The sequence below is a fragment of the Notolepis coatsorum genome (genome assembly GCF_963971535.1).
Source record: "Notolepis coatsorum genome assembly, chromosome: 1".
In the NCBI taxonomy this organism is placed as follows: domain Eukaryota; kingdom Metazoa; phylum Chordata; class Actinopteri; order Aulopiformes; family Paralepididae; genus Notolepis; species Notolepis coatsorum.
The window spans coordinates 101,804,279-101,832,204 of NC_140165.1; the positions used below are offsets into that span (position 1 = coordinate 101,804,279).

At 46.1% G+C, this 27,926-nt stretch overlaps 1 protein-coding gene across 1 annotated transcript in view; it reads left to right on the forward strand.

The window, feature by feature from the left end:
* Positions 1-27,926, forward strand: part of LOC311245014 (disintegrin and metalloproteinase domain-containing protein 19-like) — a gene marked incomplete at its 5' end in the record, with an annotated part of 148,091 nt that overhangs the window by 109,244 nt on the left and 10,921 nt on the right. The window contains one exon of the mRNA XM_084334766.1: positions 17,461-17,560. Within this exon, the coding sequence (XP_084190892.1) occupies positions 17,461-17,560 (100 nt within the window). The remainder of the gene's footprint in view (positions 1-17,460; positions 17,561-27,926) is intronic.

The following is a 27,926-nucleotide window of genomic DNA, read 5'->3' on the forward strand; positions in this document are numbered from 1 at the left end:
GCCTGGAGGCGTTCTCTTTCCATGGTAGAATGTTCGCGCTCACTTAGTTGTTGCGCTTGAAGTCGATCGCGTTCGGTGGAGGCTGCCAGGGTGGCGATGAATGCCTGCGCCAGCATCTTGTCCGCTTCGCTGGGGGAAGACACTGACGGAGGTGATCGGCTTCTGGCAGTGCTCGTTGGAGATCTGTTCTCTGGGCGCGCCTCGAGGTCCGTCTCCTGGGCGCGCTTCTCTTCTGGTAGTGGGTCGGGTTCTGTCCCTGGAGCGCCTTCTTTATCCTGGAGCTCTCCGGGGACTGTCCCGTTGACGTTGTCGGGGGGTAAAGTCATGTCATGTCCCTCCTGGTCCCCCCCGTGAGCTTGGTCAGTTACGTTAGAACCCACTGGGGTCTCTACTGGCAGGGTCGTCTGGTCGGTAGGGTTTGACATACTTTTACTATCCGCTTTTTCCGCATTTAACGTCTGTATAAAGCTAGGTAGTAGACTGGCAGCGTAGTCCTCTAAGTAAGGAGGTGGCTGCCGTCTGCGCGGCGGGCGTTGTAGCTTAGGAGAACCGTTTGTGGAGTGTTCATCGCTGGCCATGTCAATATTAATATTATATTAATATTACGCTAATTACCCTCCGGCTCGAAGGACCAATTGTAACTGAGGGGTACAATTCCCTGACTGTATTGAATAAGTATGGTATCATTAAACCACTACTGAGTTATGTACTTTACTACTGGCCATACAGTACACAGGTATATGTGATGAACACCCACACAATAACACGGCTTAACAAAGAAAGTCCTGTTTGGAATATTTATTAGAAGAGCATCAATATTATCTTACAGTATTGAGAATTAGAGTCGCGCTTGTAAGGCGAAGAATGTGCATGAATAGGTCAAGAGCGTAAGTCCATGAGCATATTACGATGGAGATAATTAATACCACCTGTAGCATAAGAATTATATAAGGTACACTCGTAGGTCAGCTGGAGATACTAAGGGGGTTCCCTCCGGTTGTAAGCCAGCAGGGGAGAGGAATGTTCTGGAGCAAAAGTCTGGATCAACGAGGAATCAATAAGCTCCAGCTACGGGAGGCGGTACATATACTCCCCTCGATCGGCAGACAAAAGCAGCAACTATAATCCAAGTATGCGGGACAGCATGGATGAAAGCCAGCCAGCCTCTTCCTAGAGACGGGCTCGAGTGATGCTCCTCACGGGTAAATCCCACACAGCAGCGGGGTAGACGGTTCTCTGCTCCAGCAGCCACGGTACCAAAGCAATAATAATCCAGCCGGAAAAGGCTCTGCATTCACCGGTGTAGATTCTCCTGTGCACGGTACTTCACATTTAACTAGGTCGAACTTGACGTTATTTCACTAAGCTTTGACACTTTTACTATCCTATTCGCACGCGGTTCTAAGTGCTCTATTTAGACGCAAGGTTGCTCACTTCACTTGGTCGTTGACTCGTGATGAAGGCTTTACTAGTAAGGAACGAACGATACGTTGAACGAACGTTTTAGGATAAGACAAGACTACTGCTGTATCCACCTGCGCCGTATATTTATACGTAAATAATCTAGTGCCAACCTCAGTTCTGTCTCGTATTACTGCGCAAACCTGGGCATGTTGAGACAAGCCTTGGCGGTGGCTTTGAACTCGCCATTGGGGGTATGGCCGTTGGCGTCTAGGGGTCGCTGTCCAATAGGAGAATGAATATTATGGTCTGGCTTGTACCTAGGTAAAGGGATATTCCGTGTATATATACAAAGAATATACAAGGGATATCAGACGATATACAAATATTATACAAGGTATCTCAAGTAATAAATATATATATTCGGTTTAATCTGACCCTTTGTAACAATAATGATTATTAATTCATTTATATTATTTTATATATTCAACACGGTATGTTTATAAACAAGAAACCCGTCTATAGGCCTTTTTAAACTACACAGTATTAACATTCTAAATGGACCCAAGTTGACTTCCTCTTGCACCTTGTGCTAATGGAACCACTGACAGGAAATACACTTGGGCCCAAGCCGTCCCATCAAACCAGAGCCAGTGGTTATTTTTCCCAGAGGACGTGATGTGATGTACATGCTATCATACAGAGTATATGAGTAGACTATAGTACAAGGTAGGTAGTTATGCTTATTATGATTACTATGATTACAGTGTAGGGCAGTTGTAGACAGTGAAAGCAGTAGGTAGGTAAAAAAATAAAAATAAAAATCTTCTAGAAGAAAATCAGTAGAAAAGAGATTCTCCTGCCTGTCAGCTGCCGTCATGCGGCCTAAACAAACACACGTCCTCATGAAGCCCTGTTTACGAGCAGCGCTCACAGACAGACAGGCTAGTCATAACACCAAATGACTTACCGCCTTCCCAAAGACACTCACATCTCACAGCCCGGTTTATGGAATATAGATGAGTCGCTGGCTCTGGTCCAGAGCAGAGAGAAGGTTCTAGCACAGCGGACCCCCTCAGAGACCACTGCCCCCCCCCCCAAATGATGACAGAAAGAGGGGCTAAATATGGCAGATATCAGGGGGGGTCAGGTTTTATGCGTGGGGCCGCTAAGGAGAGACGGAGAGGAGGGACATCTGAAGGAATGGTTAACGAGATGGAACATTGGGCCCGGCCGCGATGATTAAATGGCCTCTTACCCGGCCCAGCTGCAGGGGAACGCTGTTCCTTTTCTCTAGTTCTCTTTGTCTCCCTTTTGTTCCACAGCCAACGGTTTGGGTTCATTCTCAGTTTAGTTTAATTAAATCACAGTTCAGACACTGCTGTGGTTTCATTCAAATCTCAGTTCAGTCACTGATGTAGTTTCATTAAATCTCAGTTCAGTCACTGCTGTGGGTTCATTAAATCTCAGTTCAGTCACAGTTGTAGTTTCATTAAATCTCAGTTCAGTCACAGCTGTAGTTTCACAAAAGCACGTGTATATTTGACTACGTTAAACACAGACGATTCAAATGCACTGTGATTTCTGTTGATTTGGTGGGTGTAGCTCACATTAGAGGTCATTCCATGCTTACATACACAAATACACAGGCACATACATACAGGATAAATACATATATACTGTGTATATATATATATATATATCCTTTGTGCGCTCTTGTGGGTAAGTACATGTGCATGGGAGCATGTGTGTGTGTGTGTGTGTGTGTGTGTGTGTGTGTGCATGTGTAATAGTGTGTGCATGTGTAATAGTGTGTGCATGTGTAATAGTGTGTGCGTGTGTGTGTAATAGTGTGTGCAAAGCAAATGCCCTTTAAACAGCTGTTGGAGGACTAACTCTAGTGCATCCGAGCTGAGTTTAGATGAGCTTGAAAACATCCCCAGAAATGGTTTCCCTAAAGATACTCGGCTCAAGCTCCAGTGTGTTTTTGGATCATATCAATGTGGGTTATAGTCATATCAATGTGGGTTATAGTCATATCAATGTGAGTTATAGTCATATCAATGTGGGTTATAGTCATATCAATGTGGGTTATAGTCATATCAATGTGAGTTATAGTCATATCAATGTGAGTTATAGTCATATCAATGTGGGTTATAGTCATATCAATGTGGGTTATAGTCATATGATCATTGTGAGTTATAGTCATATCAATGTGGGTTATAGTCATATTAATGTGAGTTATAGTCATATCAATGTGGGTTATAGTCATATCAATGTGGGTTATAGTCATATCATTGTGAGTTATAGTCATATCATTGTGAGTTATAGTCATATCAATGTGAGTTATAGTCATATCATTGTGAGTTATAGTCATATCATTGTGAGTTATAGTCATATCATTGTGAGTTATAGTCATATCATTGTGAGTTATAGTCATATCAATGTGAGTTATAGTCATATCATTGTGAGTTATAGTCATATCATTGTGAGTTATAGTCATATCAATGTGGGTTATAGTCATATCAATGTGAGTTATAGTCATATCATTGTGAGTTATAGTCATATCAATGTGGGTTATAGTCATATCAATGTGAGTTATAGTCATATCATTGTGAGTTATAGTCATATCAATGTGAGTTATAGTCATATCAATGTGGGTTATAGTCATATCAATGTGAGTTATAGTCATATCAATGTGAGTTATAGTCATATCATTGTGAGTTATAGTCATATCAATGTGGGTTATAGTCATATCAATGTCAGTCACATACAGTACATTGTTGAAGAGGTTGATCTGCAGATGGAAACGTTTGAACCCGTTCAGAATATACTGTAGGTCAGTGTTACCCCAGTGTTTGCAAACATTGCTAACATAAACACACCTTTTACAGACAGAATAATAGAAATACTATTTCTGGGGCTACCCATTTGTTTACTTTAATGGGACAACTATTAATACATTGGTTCATTGATACATACTCCATACTGTGAAGGCTGTTGGAAAACAAAAACTTTAACTTAAACCAAATTCAACCGTAATTATAACAACCCTACTACACAAGCTACAACAGTCATAAAGTTTAATAGTGCAAACATATTTTGCAGGGACTTATTATAATCATCATATTGGCGTGACTATGCATCAAAGGGTTAAATCAAGCATTTTTAAGTGCTTTAGAGGAAATGTCAAAATATCGCGATATATATCGTGTATCGTGATATGGCCAAAAAATATCGCGATATCATTCAGAGGCCATATTGCCCAGCCCTACTACACAAGCGACAACAGTCATACAACTAATTATAACAACCCTACTACACAAGCCACAGTATACGACAGTTCCCTCAGGGAGTCGTACTGTAGGTACACTCCCACGGGTCTCTGTCAGCCACCTTGCCCACCCGGGAGGAAGCAGCCTGGGACAGCGCTCAACCATGTCTGGACACATGTCATATTTCTCTGTTGTGACAGACAGATAGACACTCGTTTATTTCTCTCTCTATATCTCTCTCTCTCTCTCTCTCTCTCTCTCTCTCTCTCTCTCTTTCTCTCTCTATCATGCATGTGTAATAGTGTGTGCGTGTGTGTGTAATAGTGTGTGCAAAGCAAATGCCCTTTAAACAGCTGTTGGAGGACTAACTCTAGTGCATCCGAGCCGAGTTTAGATGAGCTTGAAAACATCCCCAGAAATGGTTTCCCTAAAGATACTCGGCTCAAGCTCCAGTGTGTTTTTGGATCATATCAATGTGGGTTATAGTCATATCAATGTGGGTTATAGTCATATCAATGTGGGTTATAGTCATATCAATGTGGGTTATAGTCATATCAATGTGAGTTATAGTCATATCAATGTGAGTTATAGTCATATCAATGTGGGTTATAGTCATATCAATGTGGGTTATAGTCATATCAATGTCAGTCACATACAGTACATTGTTGAAGAGGTTGATCTGCAGATGGAAACGTTTGAACCCGTTCAGAATATACTGTAGGTCAGTGTTACCCCAGTGTTTGCAAACATTGCTAACATAAACACACCTTTTACAGACAGAATAATAGAAATACTATTTCTGGGGCTACCCATTTGTTTACTTTAATGGGACAACTATTAATACATTGGTTCATTGATACATACTCCATACTGTGAAGGCTGTTGGAAAACAAAAACTTTAACTTAAACCAAATTCAACCGTAATTATAACAACCCTACTACACAAGCTACAACAGTCATAAAGTTTAATAGTGCAAACATATTTTGCAGGGACTTATTATAATCATCATATTGGCGTGACTATGCATCAAAGGGTTAAATCAAGCATTTTTAAGTGCTTTAGAGGAAATGTCAAAATATCGTGATATATATCGTGTATCGTGATATGGCCAAAAAATATCGCGATATCATTCAGAGGCCATATTGCCCAGCCCTACTATACAAGCGACAACAGTCATACAACTAATTATAACAACCCTACTACACAAGCCACAGTATACGACAGTAGAGCTGCCGCGGTATTGATGTTTTCCTTACCGCACACATTTGCAAAATATTTCCTACCGCCGCGGTAATAACCGCACACACACACACAAAAAAAAAAGTTTGAATGCATTTTTTTTGTAGTCTACTCTTTATATAGCATATAGCCTGCCTCTAGTCTAAATGTCTATCTTTAGAGGATGACTTTGCAGCATGAATATTGTTTGGGATTCGGCATGCACGCATTCGTTATTAAAAGTGAAACACGGATTCGAAGTCTCCCCTCGGTGTCGCGCCCGCCGGTTACCCCCCCAACCCTTTCTTCTTCTTATTATTATAACGTTACTACTTATGATTACAAAGGCATTCGATTTGTGGCATTAACGTTAGTATAGTTACACGTTCGTTGTTGTGAAGGGCCAGATTAAACCGAATATATATATTTATTTATATATATATATTTAATTGTATTTGTATATTCTCTAATATTCCCTGATATCCCTTGTATATTCCTTGTACAATATGCATTGAATATCCATTCTAGCCTACTGAACATCCCATAATAGTCTCCATTCTACTATTGGTCGAGACCTTGGTGCCAGGCTGCCATACCCCTCAGACCCAGTTCAAACGTACCGCTCCACATGTACGAACAAGTCCTAGTTCCGCGTAGGAATCTGACTACCGCACCACTAATGGGACTATTTGTTCATAGTGCGTATATATACTGCGCTACTAAAGTAGGACTTTCTTTTCAGTCCAGTTTCTTACCCTCCAATAGAGTCACAGACGTAAAGCCTCCCCGCGACGCCACGTGTGGGAGTAAGGCCAAGTTCGCCTACCATCGGTATTGAGACATCGTGTATATTAATATTTGAATAGTCATATTTGGCACTATATCGTCGAGTTGGACGTAGTCTATTAAGCTAATAATAGTCTGTTAATATATAGTGCTTCGTGCGGTGAGAATACTACCATAGTCAGTACCCCATCGTTTCGGGCAGAGAACTGGCTGCTTACCCAGGGTGGTTGACCCCACGTGAAGCTGCACCCGAGGAGCCCCAGAGCCGACGAGCGAGTGGACCTGTATACCGGATTATTCTACCGACGACAGCCCGCCTTCCCAGGCACGGATTATGCTTTGTATACATTGATTATTCCATGGATAAAGACCCCCGACACTGCCGTGTGTTGGAACCCCCCCCCTGGAGAGGACGCAAGGTGAGGAGACGCTCTGCAAGACGAGGTCGCTTCACGTCTCTCCTCCGTGGACCGGATGACGCCGGCCCACAAAGAGTCCATCTGCTTTCATCTGTGGATCGCCGGCGCATTGAACGGCACTACAGTGGGTTCACCTGGGATACCCTTGGCCGGATGAGGCAGCCGGATTCTACCCCCCCCCCCCTCCTACTCCTGTCGGCTTACAAGCGACCGGACTAACCCCCCCCTAGTGTGTCCAGTATATAATCATTAAAGTATCATTGCTGTTATTCCTTAAACTATTCCAGGTCGTATATGTACCACCTGCGCCTTCAGAGATTGGACATTCTCTATTGATATACCGACGAATACTCTTGCCATAAAAGTGTTTCAAGTTTCAAGTTTCAAGTTTCTTTAATAGTTGTCATACAGAAGTACAGAATACTTTTGTACAAAATGCTTCTTACTGTTGCGCTCCAGAGACTGTGCTTGACAAGATAAGTATGAAATAAAAACATAGTAAAAATTAGAAGTAAAAAAAGAGGTCACAGTGTTCAGTTTAGACATATGTACAATGTTCGTAGACGTAGTTACCATACAATATACAATACTGTGCAGTGTACTAATATACAATACTATATAGTGCAAGGCATAAATGGACGAGGTGCAGTTTAGGTACAATTCACAGTAGGTGTACGAGTTGTAGTGCAAATCCTTTATCAATAAATATAAAGTGTAAGTGTGTTTGTGTGATCTAAAGTGTGGAGAGTGGGTGCTGCAGTGTGTTGTTTGTTTGAGTGAGTGTGTGCGTGTGGGTGTGTGTGCTGTGTGCATTTGATGGTTGTTGCATAGTGATTATTGTTCGTTTAGCGATTATTGTTCGTTTAGCAGCCTGATGGCCTGGGGATAGAAGCTCCTTCTGAGTCTTTCTGTGCTCGCCATAAGACTCCGGTATCGCTTGCCTGACGGCAGCAGTTCAAAGAGGCAGTTGTTCGGGTGGCTCGAGTCCTTAATAATTCTCTTAGCCTTCCCCTTGCACCGCTTGTTGTAAATGTTCTGGAGGGTGGGAAGCCCCCCTCTGATTGTGCGTTCGGCTGAACGTGTCACTCTTTGTAGTCTGCTACGGTCTTGTGCAGTGCTATTCCCAAACCAGGAGGTGATGTTGCCGGTCAGGATGCTCTCTATTGTACATGAGTAGAAGTTCCTAAGGATCTTCTGACTGACTTGGAACTTCCTTAGGCGCCTGAGGAAGTAGAGGCGTTGTCGTGCCTTCTTCACAACACTGTCAATGTGTGTGGTCCATGTCAAGTCCTCGGATATGTGGGCTCCGAGGTACTTGAAACTGTTCACTCTCTCAACTGGTGCCCCGTCGATGCTGAGGGGGCTGTAGTCCTTGACCCCCGACCTCCTGAAGTCCACAATCATCTCTTTTGTTTTGCTGACGTTCAGGGAGAGGCAGTTCTCCTGACACCACTGTGACAGGTTCTCTACCTCTTCCAGGTAGGCCCTTTCGTGCATACTAATTCCATTCATAAATGTGATTGATTTGATTAAGTGCTTGCTCTACACACCATCGCTGTGTAGAAATAAAGACCTATTTCTAATTCGTACATTTGTGTTGGATCCGTTTCATCTACGTGACAGTGTTCATCATAATATATTTATGCCGTGTACTGGGTGGCCGAATATTAAGTACAAAGGTAGTGGTAGTAAGTATCATATCTAGTAATACAGTCAGGGAATTGTACCCCTCAGTTACAATTGGTCCTTCGAGCCGGATGGTAATCAGTGTAATATTAATATAGTGTTATTAATATTGAAATGGCCTATGATGAACACTCCACGAAACGATCCTCCTAACCAACGCCCGCAGCGCGAACGACGGCTCCCTCAGTACTTAGAGGCCTACGCTGTCAGTCAACAACCTAGTCTTCTACTAACAGTAAACGCGGTAAAACTAGAAAGTAAAAGTATGTCTAACCCCAACGCCCAGACTACCCCGACCATAGAGGCCCCTACGGGCTCTAATGTAACTGACCAAGTTCACGGTGGGGACCAGTGGGAACCAGACATGACTTCACACCCCGCCAGTACTGAAGAAGTAGTCCCCGATGAGTCCCGGGAGGAATACAACGCTACCGAGAGAGAACTCGGCACGGAAGAAGACGGGGAGAGCACCGTGGAGATAGAGCTCCAAGGCTCCGCAAGGAGTACCCCGAGGGAAGGCTCCCCTATACAACCGCCTTCTCCCAGCGAGGCAAAGAGGACCCTACAGCAGGCCTTCCTCATCAGCCTGAACGCCGCTGCTGAACGCGACCGACTGCAGATCCAGCAGCGAAGCGAACACGAGCAGATACGTCTAGAAATAAGACGCATTCAGATGGAAGAGAATGTGGCCCGAGAACGAGCCGGTGCTCAACGGGACCAAGCGCGCGACAGACAGCAGTCGCAACTAATAGAACAGCTGATCAGACGGACAACACCCTCTCCCTCCGCCAGAGGCTCCAGGAACTCGTCTAGACACACCTCCAGGGCGGCATCCCCTAGCCGAGCAAACAACCCTGAACTTGACCAACAGACGAGGTCTATACCCCCCACAGACCACCTCCCCCCACCGGTCCAAGCGAGACCTAGCAACCGGGAAGGAGCAGCATATCCTGTGGAGAGGCTAAACCAGAGACTACAAGCACTGGATGACCTAACTGAAGACGAAGAGGAAGAGGAGGAGAACCACGCCCGAAGACAGCACAGTACTCTACCGGACCAGGAGGTCCGGTACAGCCCAGGCTATACTCCCGCGGAGCTGCGCTACAGACCCCCGACTCTATACACGGGTGAGCACGACGCACGACCCGCACCGAGGAACAGCACCTGGACAAGCGGGCCATGGTACACTGCCGGTACCAGCCCATACCAAAGAGCGGGAGGAGACTCGCCTAGGAGGCCTCTCCCCAAACGCTCGCCGATGTATCCACAGTCAGCGTCATACATTGGCACGCCTATGGTACCCGACTTCACCCAAGAGAACCGGGCCCAGTATACAGAACTCCGCATGTGTCTGGAGACCATGTTGGTGGATGTATTGGATGAACGCCATAAGTACGCCATCCTACTGAAGCACTTAAAGGTGCCCCGCGCACATAATATAGCGCTCGCCTACGCGACTTCCACCACCCCATACACAGCAGCGCTGGTAGCATTGGACCAGAGGTATGGGCGCATATGGGATTACGTGATCCAGGAGATCCGACACATCGACCGCTTACCCCCAGCAATAGACAATCGAGCACTGGACGACCTGTCCATCAGAGTGCAGTCCCTGGTAGGGATGTTGGGAGCGCAAAGAGAGAAGGGGAGGCATGAACTTTACGCCAACTCAAATGTGGAAAGGATTCTGGAGAAGCTGCCGCCCGCTCGTCAGGAGCGCTTTAGGCGGCAGAGGGACCACAGAGACCCGAATGGCCCCGAACCGAACCTCCTCGATCTAGCAGACTTCCTGGCGAGAGAAGTCAGCAGCCTACGGCTAGATACATTCGGACGGAGCACCCCTGGCTCCAGAGAAGGAACCAGACGACTAAATGATGGAAGAAGATCGGTGACTGTGATGCACCAATCGGAGTCAGTACCGAGCAGCAGGAGCCACAGTACCCCCTCCAGAACGGAGAAGTGGAAGATAGTGTGCCCCTACTGTGAGAAAGAACACTGGCTAGCGCAATGTGACTCCTTCCCCAAGCTGAACGCGGAGGAAGCAAGTCAATGGATAAAATCCAACAAGCGCTGTTTTCGCTGTGCGCGCTCACACATGGCAGCCGAATGCCGCTTAAAGAAAAGGTGCACCAAGTGCGATGGAGCCCATCTGGACATACTTCACGACAGTAACAGACGGCGCCCTTCACCCGCACCATCCAGCCGCAAAGCGAGCGTCATGTACATCGATCCCGCCAGCAGCAGTGGAGCCCGAGTACTCCTAAAAGTAGTGCGTGTGACACTAAGCTACCAGAATAAAGTCCTGGACACTTACGCCGTCCTCGATGACGGGTCAGAGAAGACCCTGCTGCTCGCCTCCGCTGCGGCCCAGCTAGGGCTGCGGGGAAGCGAAACCCAAATGACAATTCGGACAATAAGACGAGATTTGAAGACGATAAAGGGCGAGAATGTCTCATTCTCTATCGCAGCAAGCGGCCAGCCTGAGCGACGGTACCAGATTACAGACGCTTTCACCAGCCAAGAAATAGGACTGTCGCGGTACACATACCCCGTCGCCAAGCTGATGGAGAAATATGTACATCTGCGCAAGTTACCGATCCCGCTCATAGACAATGCTATGCCGACCCTGTTGATAGGCTCCGACCATGCAGACCTCATTGTCCCGATAGACCGGGTTCATACCGGACCCCGAGGCTGTCCTGCAGCAGTCGAGACCCGTTTGGGATGGACTCTCCAAGGCCCGCTCGCCAAATCTCTCAACCGAAGTACAGCCACTAGATGTCTCCACTCCCGAGTCACAGAGGGAGAAACCGCACTCCTGCAACACGTAGAGCGGCTATGGACCTTGGAACAAATGCCCTTTAAGAACGGAAAGAAAGACATTCGCTCTAAAGATGACATTTACGCCATTCACCTCCTCGAGACAGGGACCAAGAGAGTCCCGGTCAACGGCGTGTTGAGATACGCCACGCCACTCCTGCGGCGAGAAGGAATGCCTACTTTCCACGCCAAGACAGACGCCACAGAACGGTACCTGCTGAACACGGAGCGGCGCTTAGCCAAGAACCCCGCCCAAGAGAGTGTATACCGCGCTGAGATTGAGAAGCTCATCACAGCGGGACACGTCACAAAGATGGACATTAAAGAGGCTGACCAGACCACTGAATCGTGGTACGTGCCCCACCACAAGGTCCATCACAACGGTAAAGACCGCATAGTATTTAACTGCAGCTACCAGATCGGATCCCAAAATCTGAATAAAGAGTTACTGCCCGGTCCCACACTCGGCCCCTCCCTACTCGGCGTTCTACTCCGCTTCCGCCAGGAAAAGGTGGCCATCAGCGGGGACATTAAAGGAATGTTCCTGCAGGTGAGATTAGTAGAGGCGGACAAGCCCCTGTTACGGTTTCTATGGAGAGAGAAGCCAGGAGATGAGCACCCAGCCATCTACCAATGGGAAGTCCTCCCCTTCGGAACGACGTGCAGCCCCTGCTGTGCTACATTTGCACTACAGAAACATGTAGCAGAGGACCCAGCAGCGGACGAAGAGGTCCGACACAGCGTAAAGAACAGCTTCTACGTAGACAACTGTCTACAAAGCCTTTCAACCCAAGAAGAAGCCGAGGCTCTCCTGATTAAACTCCGCGCCTCATTGATCAAAGGCGGCTTTGATCTCAGGCAGTGGGCCAGCAGCGATCCGCAAGTACTGCGCAGCCTCTCCTCCGAGGACAAGGCAGCCAGCAGCGAGACCTGGATGGCTACAATCCCGGGAGAAGCCCAGGAGATGACCCTGGGATTGGTGTGGCGATTCAAAACAGATTCGCTTCACTACAGACACAAGCCCCTGACTACGGAGCAGGGAAGGCCGGCGGCGGCGCCGACCACCAGACGGAGTGTGTACACAACACTCGCCCGACAATATGACCCGCTAGGATGTATTCTACCGTACACCACCAGGGCAAAAATGATTGTACGAGCATTGTGGGACAAGGACCAGGGCTGGGACGACCCCATTCCCGCACACCTTGCATCCACCTGGAGAGAGTGGGAGATGGAGCTCCACTCACTCCCAGGCGTTAATATGCGCCGAAGCTACTTCCCACCCACGGTGAGGCCAGAGACATGTAAAGTGGACTTACACGTCTTCAGTGACGCCTCAGAGGTCGCATACGGATCAGTAGCCTACTTGCGGGCCCAAGACCAGGGGGGAGAGATCTACACAGCATTTGTCCTCGCCCGCTCGAAAATAGCCCCACGCAAGCAACAATCTATCCCACGTCTAGAGCTCTGCGCAGCCCTAGCCGGAGCGCACCTAGCCACGCTCATCCAACGTGAGCTCACCATACCGGTGTCTAGAACAATCCTGTGGTCAGATTCCACGACGGTACTCGCCTGGATCAAATCGGACTCATGCAAGTACAAAGTCTTCGTGGGAGTCAGAGTCACCGAGATTCAAGACTTAACCGAAGAGTTAACCGGAGAAACAGAGTGGCGCTACGTTGATACAAAACAGAACCCAGCTGACGTCATCACCCGGGGGATGCCCCTGGATGACCTCACCCGTCGCAATGTCTACAGTGACGGCCCCGCATTCCTAAGACTCCCGGAAGGACAGTGGCCCATGCCTATCCCGAGGGAAGCAAGTCCAGAGGAGGTGGAAAATAAGAAGTCTGTGTTCTGTGGATTGAGCACCATAGCCTCCACCGACCCTAACATAGACGATTGCACGTCCATAGAGAGTGCACAACAAAGAACATTCCTGCGGTACCACCCGGAGTGCAAGTCCCCCGCTGATATGTCAGCAGCTAACTACGAGGAAGCAGAATTGCTTCTACTGCAGCGAGCCCAGAGAGACTCGTTCCCCGATGAATTGGCCTGTCTACAGGGAGGAAAGCCCGTCCCATCCGACAGCAGATTAATTCATCTGGCCCCCGAGAGCGACGCTCATACCCTCATCAGAGTGGGTGGTCGCCTACGCAGAGCCCCCAATCTACCGGATGACATTAAATACCCGATCGTATTGAACAGCCGACACAAGGTCACAGAGCTGATTATAAAGAAATACGATGAGGATGTACATCACGCAGGAGCAGAAAGAGTCTTCGCGGAAATCAGACGTCGTTACTGGATCCTACAAGGAAGAGAGGCGGTACGACGCTTCCAGCGAACATGTCTAGACTGCCGCAAGTGGCGCACGCAGCCCAGCATACCAAGGATGGCTGACCTTCCTCCATGTCGCCTCCGAATCGGTGACAAGCCATTCCACTCAACGGGTATGGACTGCTTTGGCCCGCTGCACATAAAGAAAGGAAGAGGAACCGAGAAGCGGTGGGGTATTGTATTCAAATGCATGACCACCAGAGCGATACACATCGAGCTTCTCCCGACCATGAGCACAGACTCATTCCTTATGGCCTTCCGTAGATTCACATCACGGAAAGGAAGACCGTCTACCCTATTGTCCGATCATGGGACAAACTTCAAAGGCGGCGAAAGAGAGCTGAGAGAGAGCTTCCAAGCTATGGGCCCAGAACTTAAGACCCACCTCGCTCCAGCACAGGTTGATTTCCAATTCAACCCCCCAAACGCACCCCACTTCGGTGGCACTTGGGAACGAGAAGTGCGCTCCATAAAGACAGCCCTGTACGCAGTACTTGGGGCCCAGACTGTGGCGGAAGAAGTCCTAATGACAGTCCTCACGGAGATTGAGGGAGTACTTAACTCGAAGCCCCTCGGTTATGTCTCCAGTGATGTGGCGGATATCGACCCAGTTACCCCCAACACACTCCTGATGGGGTGGCTAGATCCTGCATTACCCCAGACAATGTACCGGCCTGAAGAAGCGAACGGCCGACGAATGTGGAGGTACAGCCAAGTATTAGCCGACAAGTTTTGGAACAGTTTCCTACTGCACTACCTACCGTCTCTACAGACCCGCCAGAAGTGGGTAAAGGAGAGAGATAATTTGACAGAAGGAACAGTCGTCATGATTATTGATCAATCACTGCCCAGAGCTATGTGGCCGGCCGGCCGCGTAAGCAAAGTGATCACCGGTGCCGAAGGCAAGGTCCGAGCAGCTGAAGTGCTCGTCCAGGGTCGCACTTACACCCGTCCCGTGGCGAGGCTCATAGAACTGCCTCGACTCCCAGACACAATCGATGATGACCATGACCCTATAACCCTATGACTTTGTGAAGTTGACTGACCCCTACAGCAAACCCTTATATGTAAATAGACAACGCGATTAATCTGTCTCTGTTTAACTGATTAGGTCTGGGACCTATTCAGGGGGTGGCTGTTGTGAAGGGCCAGATTAAACCGAATATATATATTTATTTATATATATATATTTAATTGTATTTGTATATTCTCTAATATTCCCTGATATCCCTTGTATATTCCTTGTACAATATGCATTGAATATCCATTCTAGCCTACTGAACATCCCATAATAGTCTCCATTCTACTATTGGTCGAGACCTTGGTGCCAGGCTGCCATACCCCTCAGACCCAGTTCAAACGTACCGCTCCACATGTACGAACAAGTCCTAGTTCCGCGTAGGAATCTGACTACCGCACCACTAATGGGACTATTTGTTCATAGTGCGTATATATACTGCGCTACTAAAGTAGGACTTTCTTTTCAGTCCAGTTTCTTACCCTCCAATAGAGTCACAGACGTAAAGCCTCCCCGCGACGCCACGTGTGGGAGTAAGGCCAAGTTCGCCTACCATCGGTATTGAGACATCGTGTATATTAATATTTGAATAGTCATATTTGGCACTATATCGTCGAGTTGGACGTAGTCTATTAAGCTAATAATAGTCTGTTAATATATAGTGCTTCGTGCGGTGAGAATACTACCGTAGTCAGTACCCCATCGTTTCGGGCAGAGAACTGGCTGCTTACCCAGGGTGGTTGACCCCACGTGAAGCTGCACCCGAGGAGCCCCAGAGCCGACGAGCGAGTGGACCTGTATACCGGATTATTCTACCGACGACAGCCCGCCTTCCCAGGCACGGATTATGCTTTGTATACATTGATTATTCCATGGATAAAGACCCCCGACACTGCCGTGTGTTGGAACCCCCCCCCCCTGGAGAGGACGCAAGGTGAGGAGACGCTCTGCAAGACGAGGTCGCTTCACGTCTCTCCTCCGTGGACCGGATGACGCCGGCCCACAAAGAGTCCATCTGCTTTCATCTGTGGTCCAAGGATCGCCGGCGCATTGAACGGCACTACAGTGGGTTCACCTAGGATACCCTTGGCCGGATGAGGCAGCCGGATTCTACCCCCCCCCCCCCTCCTACTCCTGTCGGCTTACAAGCGACCGGATTAACCCCCCCCTAGTGTGTCCAGTATATAATCATTAAAGTATCATTGCTGTTATTCCTTAAACTATTCCAGGTCGTATATGTACCACCTGCGCCTTCAGAGATTGGACATTCTCTATTGATATACCGACGAATACTCTTGCCATAAAAGTGCATACTAATTCCATTCATAAATGTGATTGATTTGATTAAGTGCTTGCTCTACACACCATCGCTGTGTAGAAATAAAGACCTATTTCTAATTCGTACATTTGTGTTGGATCCGTTTCATCTACGTGACAGTGTTCATCATAATATATTTATGCCGTGTACTGGGTGGCCGAATATTAAGTACAAAGGTAGTGGTAGTAAGTATCATATCTAGTAATACAGTCAGGGAATTGTACCCCTCAGTTACATTCGTATTTACCGGACCACATAGCAATATCTAAGTTCCTTTCTTTGCTTAGAGCGTGCCGAGTTGTACCCATTCTGCGGTCTGTTAATAAAGTTTTCAATCAGACAAGTGTATAGAACGAAGGGCTTTTATTATAACATTTCGTTGCAGTAAAATCATTATGCCTCGTTCCCTGAGGAGCGACGGCGTCGGTAATCCACTCCGGTCTCCGGTGGGAGCTAACGTACTATTAGCCGTGTTGTGATGGCTGAGATTCAGGAAGTAAAAGCACTGCAAGATGCTCCAAGCATGTGACGCGTATCTCTTCTGACCAATCAGTGGTCTGCAGTGTTTCATGTGACTTTTCTGGTACCCAATAGGGTCGCTTGGAATCTCGACAGAGAAGTAGGGTATATCTGCAGAGCCGCAAGCCCAACGAGAGCGTAATAATAATAATAATATAATAAAAAACAGCGGTGATGCCGGTATTCAGCCCAACGCTGCGGTGGGCATGATGTAACAGCGATACCGCGGTAATACCGATACCGCGGCAGCTCTATACGACAGTTCCCTCAGGAAGTCGTACTGTAGGTACACTCCCACGGGTCTCTGTCAGCCACCTTGCCCACCCGGGAGGAAGCAGCCTGGGACAGCGCTCAACCATGTCTGGACACATGTCATATTTCTCTGTTGTGACAGACAGATAGACACTCGTTTATTTCTCTCTCTCTCTCTCTCTCTCTCTCTCTCTCTCTCTCTCTCTCTCTCTTTCTCTCTCTATCTCTCACTCTCTCGCTCTCTCTCTCTCTCTCTCTCTCTCTCTCTCTCTCCTCTCTCTCTCTCTCTCTCTCTCTCTCTCTCTCTCTCCCTCTCTCTCTCTCTCTCTCTCTCTCTCTCTCTCTCTCTCTCTCTCTCTCTCTCTCTCTCTCTCTCTCTCTCTCTCCCCCTCTCTCCCTCCCTCTAGGCTGGAGAGCCCTGTGGAGAAAGGGAAGAACGGGCATCTGAATCCTGCCTTTCACCTCAAGGTGGTTGGGCCCATCAGCAAAGCCAGTAGTCACAAGGGGGTGAGTGGTGTGTGTGTGTGTGTGTGTGTGTGTGTGTGTGTGTGTGTGTGTGTGTGTGTGTGTGTGTGTGTGTGTGTGTGTGTGTGTGTGTGTGTGTGTGTGTGTGTGTGTGTGTGTGTGTGTGTGTGTGTGTGTGTGTGTGTGTGTGTGTGTGTGTGTGTGTGTGTGTGTGTGTGTGTGTGTGTGTGTGTGTGTGTGCGTGTGCGTGTGTGGAGGTGTGTGGTGGTGCTGAAGGGACAGCGTTGATATGGAGGTGTGTGGTGGTGCTGAAGGGACAGCGCTGACATGGAGGTGTGTGGTGATGCTGAAGGGACAGCGCAGACATTGGACCTCATTCTTGAACAGACTTAAGAGAAAGTTACCAAAATGTTTCTTTGTAACTCGATTTACCAACTTTTTTAGCATTCTCAAACGGCTTATTTTAGTAAATTCGTTTGTAGCTACGAACATGATTTTACGAACTCAAAAAGGCAGTCCTAAATCGGACAGACTGGTGTGCGCCCGTGTTTTTAACAACATAATCTGGGAGAAGTCCTTGGGGATTGTAGTCACTTCGATTCTACAGACATCCTCGGAATTAAATAATTATAATAATAATAATAAATATATAATAATGAATATAATCGATTCTAACATATTCAAATCGATGCATCGATTTTTCTAACACATTAGTTAAATGTTAAATTGTGACCCGACGTGACCAAACCCGACTTGTTGCGGCAAATAACATTGCTCAGAAATGGCGAAAATGTCTGGCATTTCAGAATAGGTATAATTTTTTTGACTGCTTTGACATATTCTATATAATGTTCTCTTATTTGCTAAACTTAATACAACTTGTAAATGAGTAAATTATTGTTATTTGTCCGATAGTATGTGTCCCAAAAGGACTACATCGCTGGGCTGTATGGGTGTGGTCTGTCTGCACGTGTTATTCATGTTTTCCTTTAATAGCAGAGAGAACGAAATGTTAAATTACACTTATCTTAACGTTATAGCTATAAGTTATAGCAACTTAACTTGTGACCAATGCCAGTGTCTATATATATATTTTTTTTTATACACTTTTTCTCCCATTTTTTCTATATTTTCTCCCATCCCAATTTCGTATCATCCAATTCAACCCTCCCCTGTCACGAACGCTGTTTCTTGCCTCCCACAAGCCGGCTGCAATGTGGACTAAGTCATACATAGCACAAGTCCCCTCCGGTACTTGAGGTAACAGCAGTCGCATCTTTTCACCTGCGCAGCTCGATCTCTCAGTGTCGAGGAGTAACGCGTGGGAGGCTCACGCTGCCCCCGACACTTCCTGATTCTACTGCGCAGGCGCACCAACCGACTTGTAGGAGTCGCTTGTTCACAACGCCCGATCCCCACCCTTCAGTTTCCCTCCCCGTAATACGGCCAATGTGTATTACTGCGGACGACCAGCTAAACTGAAAACAATGTGGAGAGCTGGATTCGAACACGCGAATCCTAGCGTCTCCACACTGGTGGCGAGTGCCTTGCCCACTACACCACCTAGCCGCCCACGCCAGTGTCTATATTACGCACGTCAAACTGACTCCAAAAAGACCGTTCATCATAAAACGCGAGTCGGGTAATTTTGTCATTACAGTAAACAACATTAAATCACATTTAGAATGTCACAAATTTTATGAGCGAACTAATTTCATTCGAGTGGATTTAATGCAACCTAATGTCATAAGAAAGTAAATTCATTTCATTAATTTTGACGATGTCCCATTTCATGAGGAAAGGGGGGGGGGGGGGGGGTTGCGATGTGTTTGCTCAAAATGAAGTACCAAACATTTGCACATGCAACAAAGAAAATAGGCCTTTACAATATTCAAAAGAAAATAGGGAAAACTCAAAGAAAATAACAAACAACTTAGGTATTATATTTCTTTTTGGTCTGACGTCAGCATTTTCCACAGGCACTTCACGTTCATTCACGTTTAACGTTGGGTCTATGAGTGTCATTCGTATCAACATTTTCCTTTTCAGCCAATGTTATGCTTTATTGTCATTAAACATCCACTTGTAAACAGCTGTCCTTATTTTAATGTTGCGCTTTGTTATTGTGCGGCTTGAATCCGCGGCAGTAAGCCAGATAAACACATTTATTAACGCGCCTTTCAAGATGCGCTCCTTGAGTTACGTTCCACACTTTATTCATAAGCGAATTTATTCCACTTACAGACTATAGACTATACTGTATTGTAGGGCTGACCCCTATTAATCGATTAGTCGACTAATCGGTCGAAAGGGGCCGTAGTCGACTGGCCAACCTCTTAGTCGAATATAATAAAAAAAATAAAAAATAAAAAATATTACGTTTTTTTTTTTTTTTTTTTATCGTTCTTTCCAAAAGAAAATAGGCCTAGAAGCGTGGCTAACGCTAATGGCACGCATACCAGAGGCTAACTGCCTATGAAAACAGGCACAGAGGCACTGAAAGAGGATTTCACCCATCTAATGAACACACTAGACTAGACAAATATCAAGATGTATCCATCAGTGGGCCAATTGCATGCTTTTGCAGAGGACAAGAAGCCTTCAGTCGACTCCTTCAGACATTAAGCACCCCCCCCCCCCCCCCCCCACAGCCGAAATGAAAAAAAAAAAAAAATTTAAATATTATCCTTTTCTTTTTTCTTTTTTTTTAAGTCGACCAATAGTCGACTAACGGCAAATTTTGGCCAATCCTAGTCGACCATCCAAATCCTTAGTCGGGGACAGCCCTACTGTATTGCAACATCCACAACATGCGGCACATTTCCATAGAAATCCACGTTGTCACAATGCAGAAAGTCAATGCGGTCCTTCCCTATTCACTCTGAAGTCCGTGATTTGTAAACTCCTTCACAGAAGGTTATTGATTGATTGATTGATTGATTGATTGATTGATTGATTGATTGATTGATTGATTGATTGATTGATTGAAAATTTTATTAACAGGTTGCAGAATGGGTACAATACAGTACAGCTCAATACACACAATTGTTAAGGGGATGCAGACCAGAGAAAGACTTTCATCTTGTCAGGGTCCCCCATTTTCAATTCATAATACATAATATACATACTAGGTCCTGTCAGGATGGAGGTAGGTGAGTTCCAATTGTTGTAGGCAATCACAGAGACGGAGAAGGTATACTCTTGAACAGGTTCGACTTTAATAGTAAAGAACACAAATAGTAATACTAGGATACTATGCCAAGGCAAGAGAACAAGATAATTAGATAATGGAGCTTAGTGGTGGTCCAGAACAGGAACCGCCCGCGTTATCTCCGAACGCCTATAGTGAAGACCTGACAAATGACAAGCAGAGGAAAGGAATGTTATATAGCCACCAAATACCAACATTCCACACACACCCCTGTGACAGCCAATCAGAGCCAACCCCTAATTGACAGCACTAAATGACAGGGAAAACAAGTGACAGTAACAAGTGACAGATGACAGAGAAGGTGGGAGGTTCCCGACCGTAGTCAAGAACCAGAATCGTAACAAGGTCCATATAATATAAATACTAGGTCCATATAATACATTATATAAATAATAGGTCCATATAATACAGTATCAATACTAGGTCCATTGACCGTAGTCAAGAACCAGAATCGTAACAAGGTCCATATAATATATATACTGGGTCCATATAATACATTATATAAATCATAGGTCCATATAATACATCATATGAATACTAGGTCCTGGTCCACATAATACAGTATATAAATACTAGGTCCTCCTTATAATACATTTAGATTTACATTTAGTCATTTTGCTGATGCTTTTATCCACTTTTAGACTTACAAGGTCTGTACGACAAGTCATCAGGAAGGGCACAACTCTATCAGCTGAGTAACAATGTTCATCAAAGTGTTGAGTGCTACAGTGTGTAGGTTAGTATATTAGGACAAGTGTATATAATACATTATATAAATACTTGGAGATTGCTCATCACTGGGGCATGTCATATAGAAGACAGTGTAATGGCATAGAGTTGCACTTACATAGCAGGAAAATATAATATAATTTCTTGCCACAACCTATGCTGTTCCTCATACTAGCTCTGGATAGTTAACCACAAACGAATGCAAAGTCAACGGGGTCAAGCACCTGTCTGTACAAGCTAACTGGGGCACACTGAAATCTACTTTGTGTGCACTGTGAAAGTAAGGAGCTTGACTGTGTGTGTGTGTGTGTGTGTGTGTGTGTGTGTGTGTGTGTGTGTGTGTGTGTGTGTGTGTGTGTGTGTGTGTGTGTGTGTGTGTGTGTGTGTGTGTGTGTGTGTGTGTGTGTGTGTGTGTGTGTGTGTGTGTGTGTGTGTGTGTGTGTGTGTGTGTGTGTGTGTGTGTGGACAGAATTGCACATAGGTGAGACAGCGGGTCAACATTTTTTGATAAGCTAATTCAGTCTGGAGGCCAGAAGAAGAAGCCGGATTTGGTGTAAATCTATTGTGGCAAATTCAATGTTTTCCATGTGTTTTAATAATAATAAATAGGGATGCCCCGATCGATCGGCCACCGATCGTTATCGGCCGATAATCAGTATAAATATGCGATCGGTGATAATGCTTTATTTTCGCCGATCGTCAAAACCGATCTCACTTGCTGTCGCTGAGTTCTGTCTCAGACACCGGGTGGTGCGGCGTCTGCTCATCCCTCCAGCCCCTCCCGCACGCATGTAAACACGGGTCTAGTCTAGTGAGACGGGACACGGGAGGACGGCGTCTCCCTGAGCTAACGTTAGCTTAGCTACTGTTACAAAATGACCCAGTCAACTATTCACTTTTAGTTTAATACATGATGAGGCATTGTCTAACCGAACGGTATCTAGCCGGCCAGCTACCGATAGCTCCTGACATCAACAAACGCTCCAGCAAGTCTAGTAGAGACGTGTATGATACCTCAGCTAGCTCACGTTAGCGCAAGTTAGTTCACTGTTCAAAACGAAATGTCCCATTGAACTAAATAATTCACTGAGGCGTTGTATTAACGCTATATATCCGGCTAGCAGTAGCTACAGATAGCTCCTGATATCAATGTCTTATAACACTGATTCGATGCGTATTCGAGCTGAGGGCTTGCTGAACACAGTAACGTTATACCAATAGGGTCCAGCTGCAGCGCAGGAGAATCCTGGCCGTAGCTCGAGCCTACTCGAGTATAGGTCCAGTTGCAGCTCCGGAGAATCCTGGCCGTAGCTGGAGGCTACTAGAGTACACACAGACAGTGGAGCTTGTTGCGTGGTGGCGATGTCTTGCAGATAATACAAGTACAAGTCTAATTATATAATATATATATATTTTATATAAAAAATAAATAAAAAATGTATATAAAATAAATTTTAATATTTTTTAATCAAAAACGATCTGTATCGGATCGGTATCGGCCGATATGGCTCACGACGATCGGTGATTGGTATCGCTGGCAAAAAAACGTGATCGGGGCATCCCTAATAATAAACTTTATTTGTATAGAACCTTTCATACAAAAAGTGCAGTTCAAAGTGCTTTACAACAGAAAAAGACAGGCACAAAATGAGCACATAAAGTGCAGATATGGGGCGCCAGGGTGGTGCACCACGTACAGCGCTGCGGTGCAACACGGCCATCCCGGGTTCGACTCCCGGACCCGGCGACCTTTGCCGAATGTCTTCCCCCTCTATCTCCCATACTTCCTCTGCCGGACTGCCCGGAGAAAAACAATAAAAATCTACCAAAAACATTATTAAAAAAATAAAGTGCAGACATATAAAATCACAGTTGTTCACATTAGGATCTAACATCCCAATAGGCCACCTTGTTTATGGTTTGATTCAGTTTTAAAAATAGACAATAATAAAAAGAACAAGATAGAATAGATAGTAAAATAATGCAGTAGTGCAGTGCAATAAAATAGTAGAATATAATAGACATAAAATGAGCACATAGAGTGCATAAACATAAAATAGTTTTGGATTACTGTTTAACAGTTAAAAGTCATCTTTACCTTCTCTGTTTGGTATCCACAGTTTAAAACCTGACAGTCTTTCCTCCTGTTTGATACCCACTTTGACCCTTCGAACCTCCCTCTCAGGGCAAACCTCCCTCTCAGGGTGCAGTTCTAGGCCTGGGTCCCCTACACAGTTATAAAGCCCGACAGTCTTTCTTCTTTATGGCTGTTATGTGTGACTTATGTTGCAGAATTTATTCTTAACAGGTTCAGCGCCAGAGGTTGCTATGGGCGTTGGGCCGTTGTGTGCCAGCGCTCTGTTCAATGGGGATAAGTTCCGGTGTTTGCAGTGCTAAACCTATATTAAATATTATAGCTATGGATCTAATAACGTCGATTGTCAGTGAGTTTCTTCCGGTCAACATGCAAAAAACAGATACATTTTTCATCCATACATTTCCGTTTTATACCGTGGTGAATATGAGTATAGTTCCTGTGTAATCCCAGGAAACTCCAGCAAACAGCGCTTTACTGCATTTCCTTATAAATCGTGCCATTTCTCGCCTGGATCAAGAATCATTCTGAAATCAACGCTAGATTATCGGTATTATGTTTCATCATGCATGCACGAAAGGGTGGGGGGGCGGGGGGTTTCTATGCTTCGAGCGCCACCAACGGCATACATTACACAGTACATTACAGACACACGCTGCGATTGCGGGGGGGAAAATCATCGGATCAACGCAAGATTGATAACATATAGTCCTTACCTCATCTATGATGTATTGCAAAAAGAATAATCCAATTATCTGATCACCATTCCAAATATTGATCGCGGTCGTGTGTCCAACGTTATCCACCAAAACACATGAACCAAGTGAACTCGAGTGTCCCCAATCCATAATTATTATAAACGTTACTCATGCCCGAGAAGGAAAACCTGGACCGGACTTCTTAGATCACAGTACAGCCCAAGCCGTTAGGCGGCGGTATTGGCCGTTTGCGATCTCAGAGCCATTCCCAATGATAACATCAGGCTGGATGGATGAATTATGAATGGATATAGCGAATAAAAGTAATAACGACCAAAACTCGACTTTTCTCGGGTTTGGTGCTCAAGCGATGGCGAGTTAACCCGACTTATCCCGGGTCTGGCGCTGAATGTGTTAAGGCTCCCCTTAAACAGATCTGTGTAGCCGAGCAGTAACATTAGGTCTAAAGAAGCTTCACTGCCTACATGAACCTGACCACTAGAAGCTTCACTGCCACATGAACCTGAACACTAGAAGCTTCACTGCCACATGAACCTGAACACTAGAAGCTTCACTGTCCACATGAACCTGAACACTAGAAGCTTCACTGCCCACATGAACCTGAACACTAGAAGCTTCACTGCCCACATGAACCTGACTTTCGCCGTCGACTAAAGACGCACTTCTTCAACCATTATCTGAATTAAAAAAAAAAAAAAAAAAAAAACAATAAAAAAATCTAACCCTAACTAACCGTACTGTCATGCACTTGTCCTAATAAACTAACATACACTGTAGCACTCAACACTTTGATGAACATTGTTGCTCAGCTGATAGAGTTGTGCCCTTCCTGATGGCTTGTCGTACAGAACTTGTAAGTCGCTTTGGATAAAAGCGTCAGCTAAATGACTAAATGTAAATGTAAATGTAGAAGCTTCACTGCCCACATGAACCTGAACACTAGAAGCTTCACTGCCCACATGAACCTGAATACTAGAAGCTTCACTGCCCACATGAACCTGAACACTAGAAGCTTCACTGCCCACATGAACCTGAACACTAGAAGCTTCACTGCCACATGAACCTGAACACTAGAAGCTTCACTGCCACATGAACCTGAACACTAGAAGCTTCACTGCCACATGAACCTGAACACTAGAAGCTTCACTGCCCACATGAACCTGAACACTAGAAGCACTGTAAAGAAGCTTCACTGCCCACATGAACCTGAACACTAGAAGCTTCACTGCCACATGAACCTGAACACTAGAAGCTTCACTGCCCACATGAACCTGAACACTAGAAGCACTGTAAAGAAGCTTCACTGCCGACATGAACCTGAACACTAGAAGCTTCACTGCCACATGAACCTGAACACTAGAAGCTTCACTGCCCACATGAACCTGAACACTAGAAGCACTGTAAAGAAGCTTCACTGCCCACATGAACCTGAACACTAGAAGCACTGTAAAGAAGCTTCACTGTCCACATGAACCTGAACACTAGAAGCACTGTAAAGAAGCTTCACTGCCCACATGAACCTGAACACCAGAAGCACTGTAAAGAAGCTTCACTGCCCACATGAACCTGAACACTAGAAGCACTGTAAAGCCACGCTGATCACACAAGATGCATTATATAGCCGTACCCATGGTACCTAATTACAGCAATGCTGACCACCACATGCCTTAGACAGCAACGTACACCAACGCAGAAGAGACACAAAATCACCATTAGAACAGTTTGAGTCAACGGCTGGATATGAGCAAATGAGCTGTTGCAGCCTGGTACGGCGCATGTGTGGGTGTCTGTGTGTGCGTGTGTGTGTCTTCGCTTGTGTGTTTGCGCGTGTGTCTTTGCTTGTGTGTGTGTGTGCGTGTGTGGGTGTGCGTGCGTGCGCTACACACAGGCACGTAATATGTTGACTCTGGAGGCGTCTCCATCATGTCTCTGTTTCACTTCATTTGAAAGTCCTTCTGGGACTGTTTCTGATAAAAGACTGATGACCTTCACTTAAACTGCCTCTTGTCACTGCTGTGCATCCTTCCTACACTCTCTCTCTGTCCTCCACTCTCTCGCTATCTCTCTCTCTTTGTCCTCTGCTCTCTCTGTCCTCCACTCTCTCTATCTCTCTTTGTCCTCCGCTCTCTCTCTCCCTCTCTATCTCTCTGTCCTCTGCTCTCTCTCTTTGTCCTCCACTCTCTCTCTCTCTCTGTCCTCTGCTTTGTGTCCTCCGGTCTCTCTTTATCTCTGTCTCTCTATGTCCTCTGCTCTCTCTCTTCGTCCTCCGCTCTCTCTCTATCTCTCTCTCTATTTGTCCTCCGCTCTCTATCTCTCTCTGTCCTCTGCTCTCTCTCTCTGTCCTCCACTCTCTCTATCTCTCTTTGTCCTCCGCTCTCTCGCTCTGTCCTCCACTCTCTATCTATCTCTTTGTCATCTGCTCTCTCTCTCTGTCCTCCACTCTCTCTATCTCTCTTTGTCCTCCGCTCTCTCTCTCTGTCCTCCACTCTATCTATCTCTTTGTCCTCTGCTCTCTCTCTCTGTCCTCCACTCTCTCTCTATCTATCTTTGTCCTCTGCTCTCTCTCTCTGTCCTCCACTCTCTATCTCTCTCTCTTTGTCCTCTGCTCTCTCTCTCTGTCCTCCACTCTATCTATCTCTTTGTCCTCTGCTCTCTCTCTCTGTCCTCCACTCTCTCTCTATCTATCTTTGTCCTCCGCTCTCTCTCTCTGTATCTCTCTGTCCTCTGCTCTCTCTATCTTCATCCTCTGCTCTATCTCTCTCTCTAGCTCTCTATCTCTCTGTCCTCTGCTCTATCTCTTTGTCCTCCACTCTCTCTCTCTGTCCTCTGCTTTCTGTCCTCCACTCTCTCTCTATCTATCTCTCTTTGTCCTCCGCTCTCTCTCTCTCTCTGTCCTTTGCTTTTTGTCCTCCGCTCTCTCTCTCTCTATCTATCTCTCTCTTTCTGTCCTATGCTCTCTTTCTGTCTGTCTCTCTCTCTTTGTCCTCTGCTCTCTCTATCTCTCTGTCCTCTGCTCTCTCTCTATGTCTCTCTCTGTCCTCTGCTCTCTCTGTCCTTTTCTCTCTCTCTCTATCTCTGTCTCTCTCTGTCCTCTGCTCTCTCTCTGTCCTCTGCTCTCTCTGTCTGTCTCTCTCTCTGTCCTCTGCTCTCTCTCTTTGTCATCTGCTCTCTCTCTCTGTCCTCCACTCTCTCTATCTCTCTTTGTCCTCCGCTCTCTCTCTCTGTCCTCCACTCTATCTATCTCTTTGTCCTCTGCTCTCTCTCTCTCTGTCCTCCACTCTATCTCTCTGTCCTCTGCTCTCTCTCTCTGTCCTCCACTCTCTCTATCTCTCTTTGTCCTCCGCTCTCTCTCTCTGTCCTCCACTCTATCTATCTCTTTGTCCTCTGCTCTCTCTCTCTGTCCTCCACTCTCTCTATCTCTCTTTGTCCTCTGCTCTCTCTCTCTGTCCTCCACTCTCTCTCTATCTCTCTTTGTCCTCCGCTCTCTCGCTCTGTCCTCCACTCTATCTATCTCTTTGTCATCTGCTCTCTCTCTCTGTCCTCCACTCTCTATCTCTCTTTGTCCTCTGCTCTCTCTCTCTGTCCTCCACTCTATCTATCTCTTTGTCATCTGCTCTCTCTCTCTGTCCTCCACTCTCTCTATCTCTCTTTGTC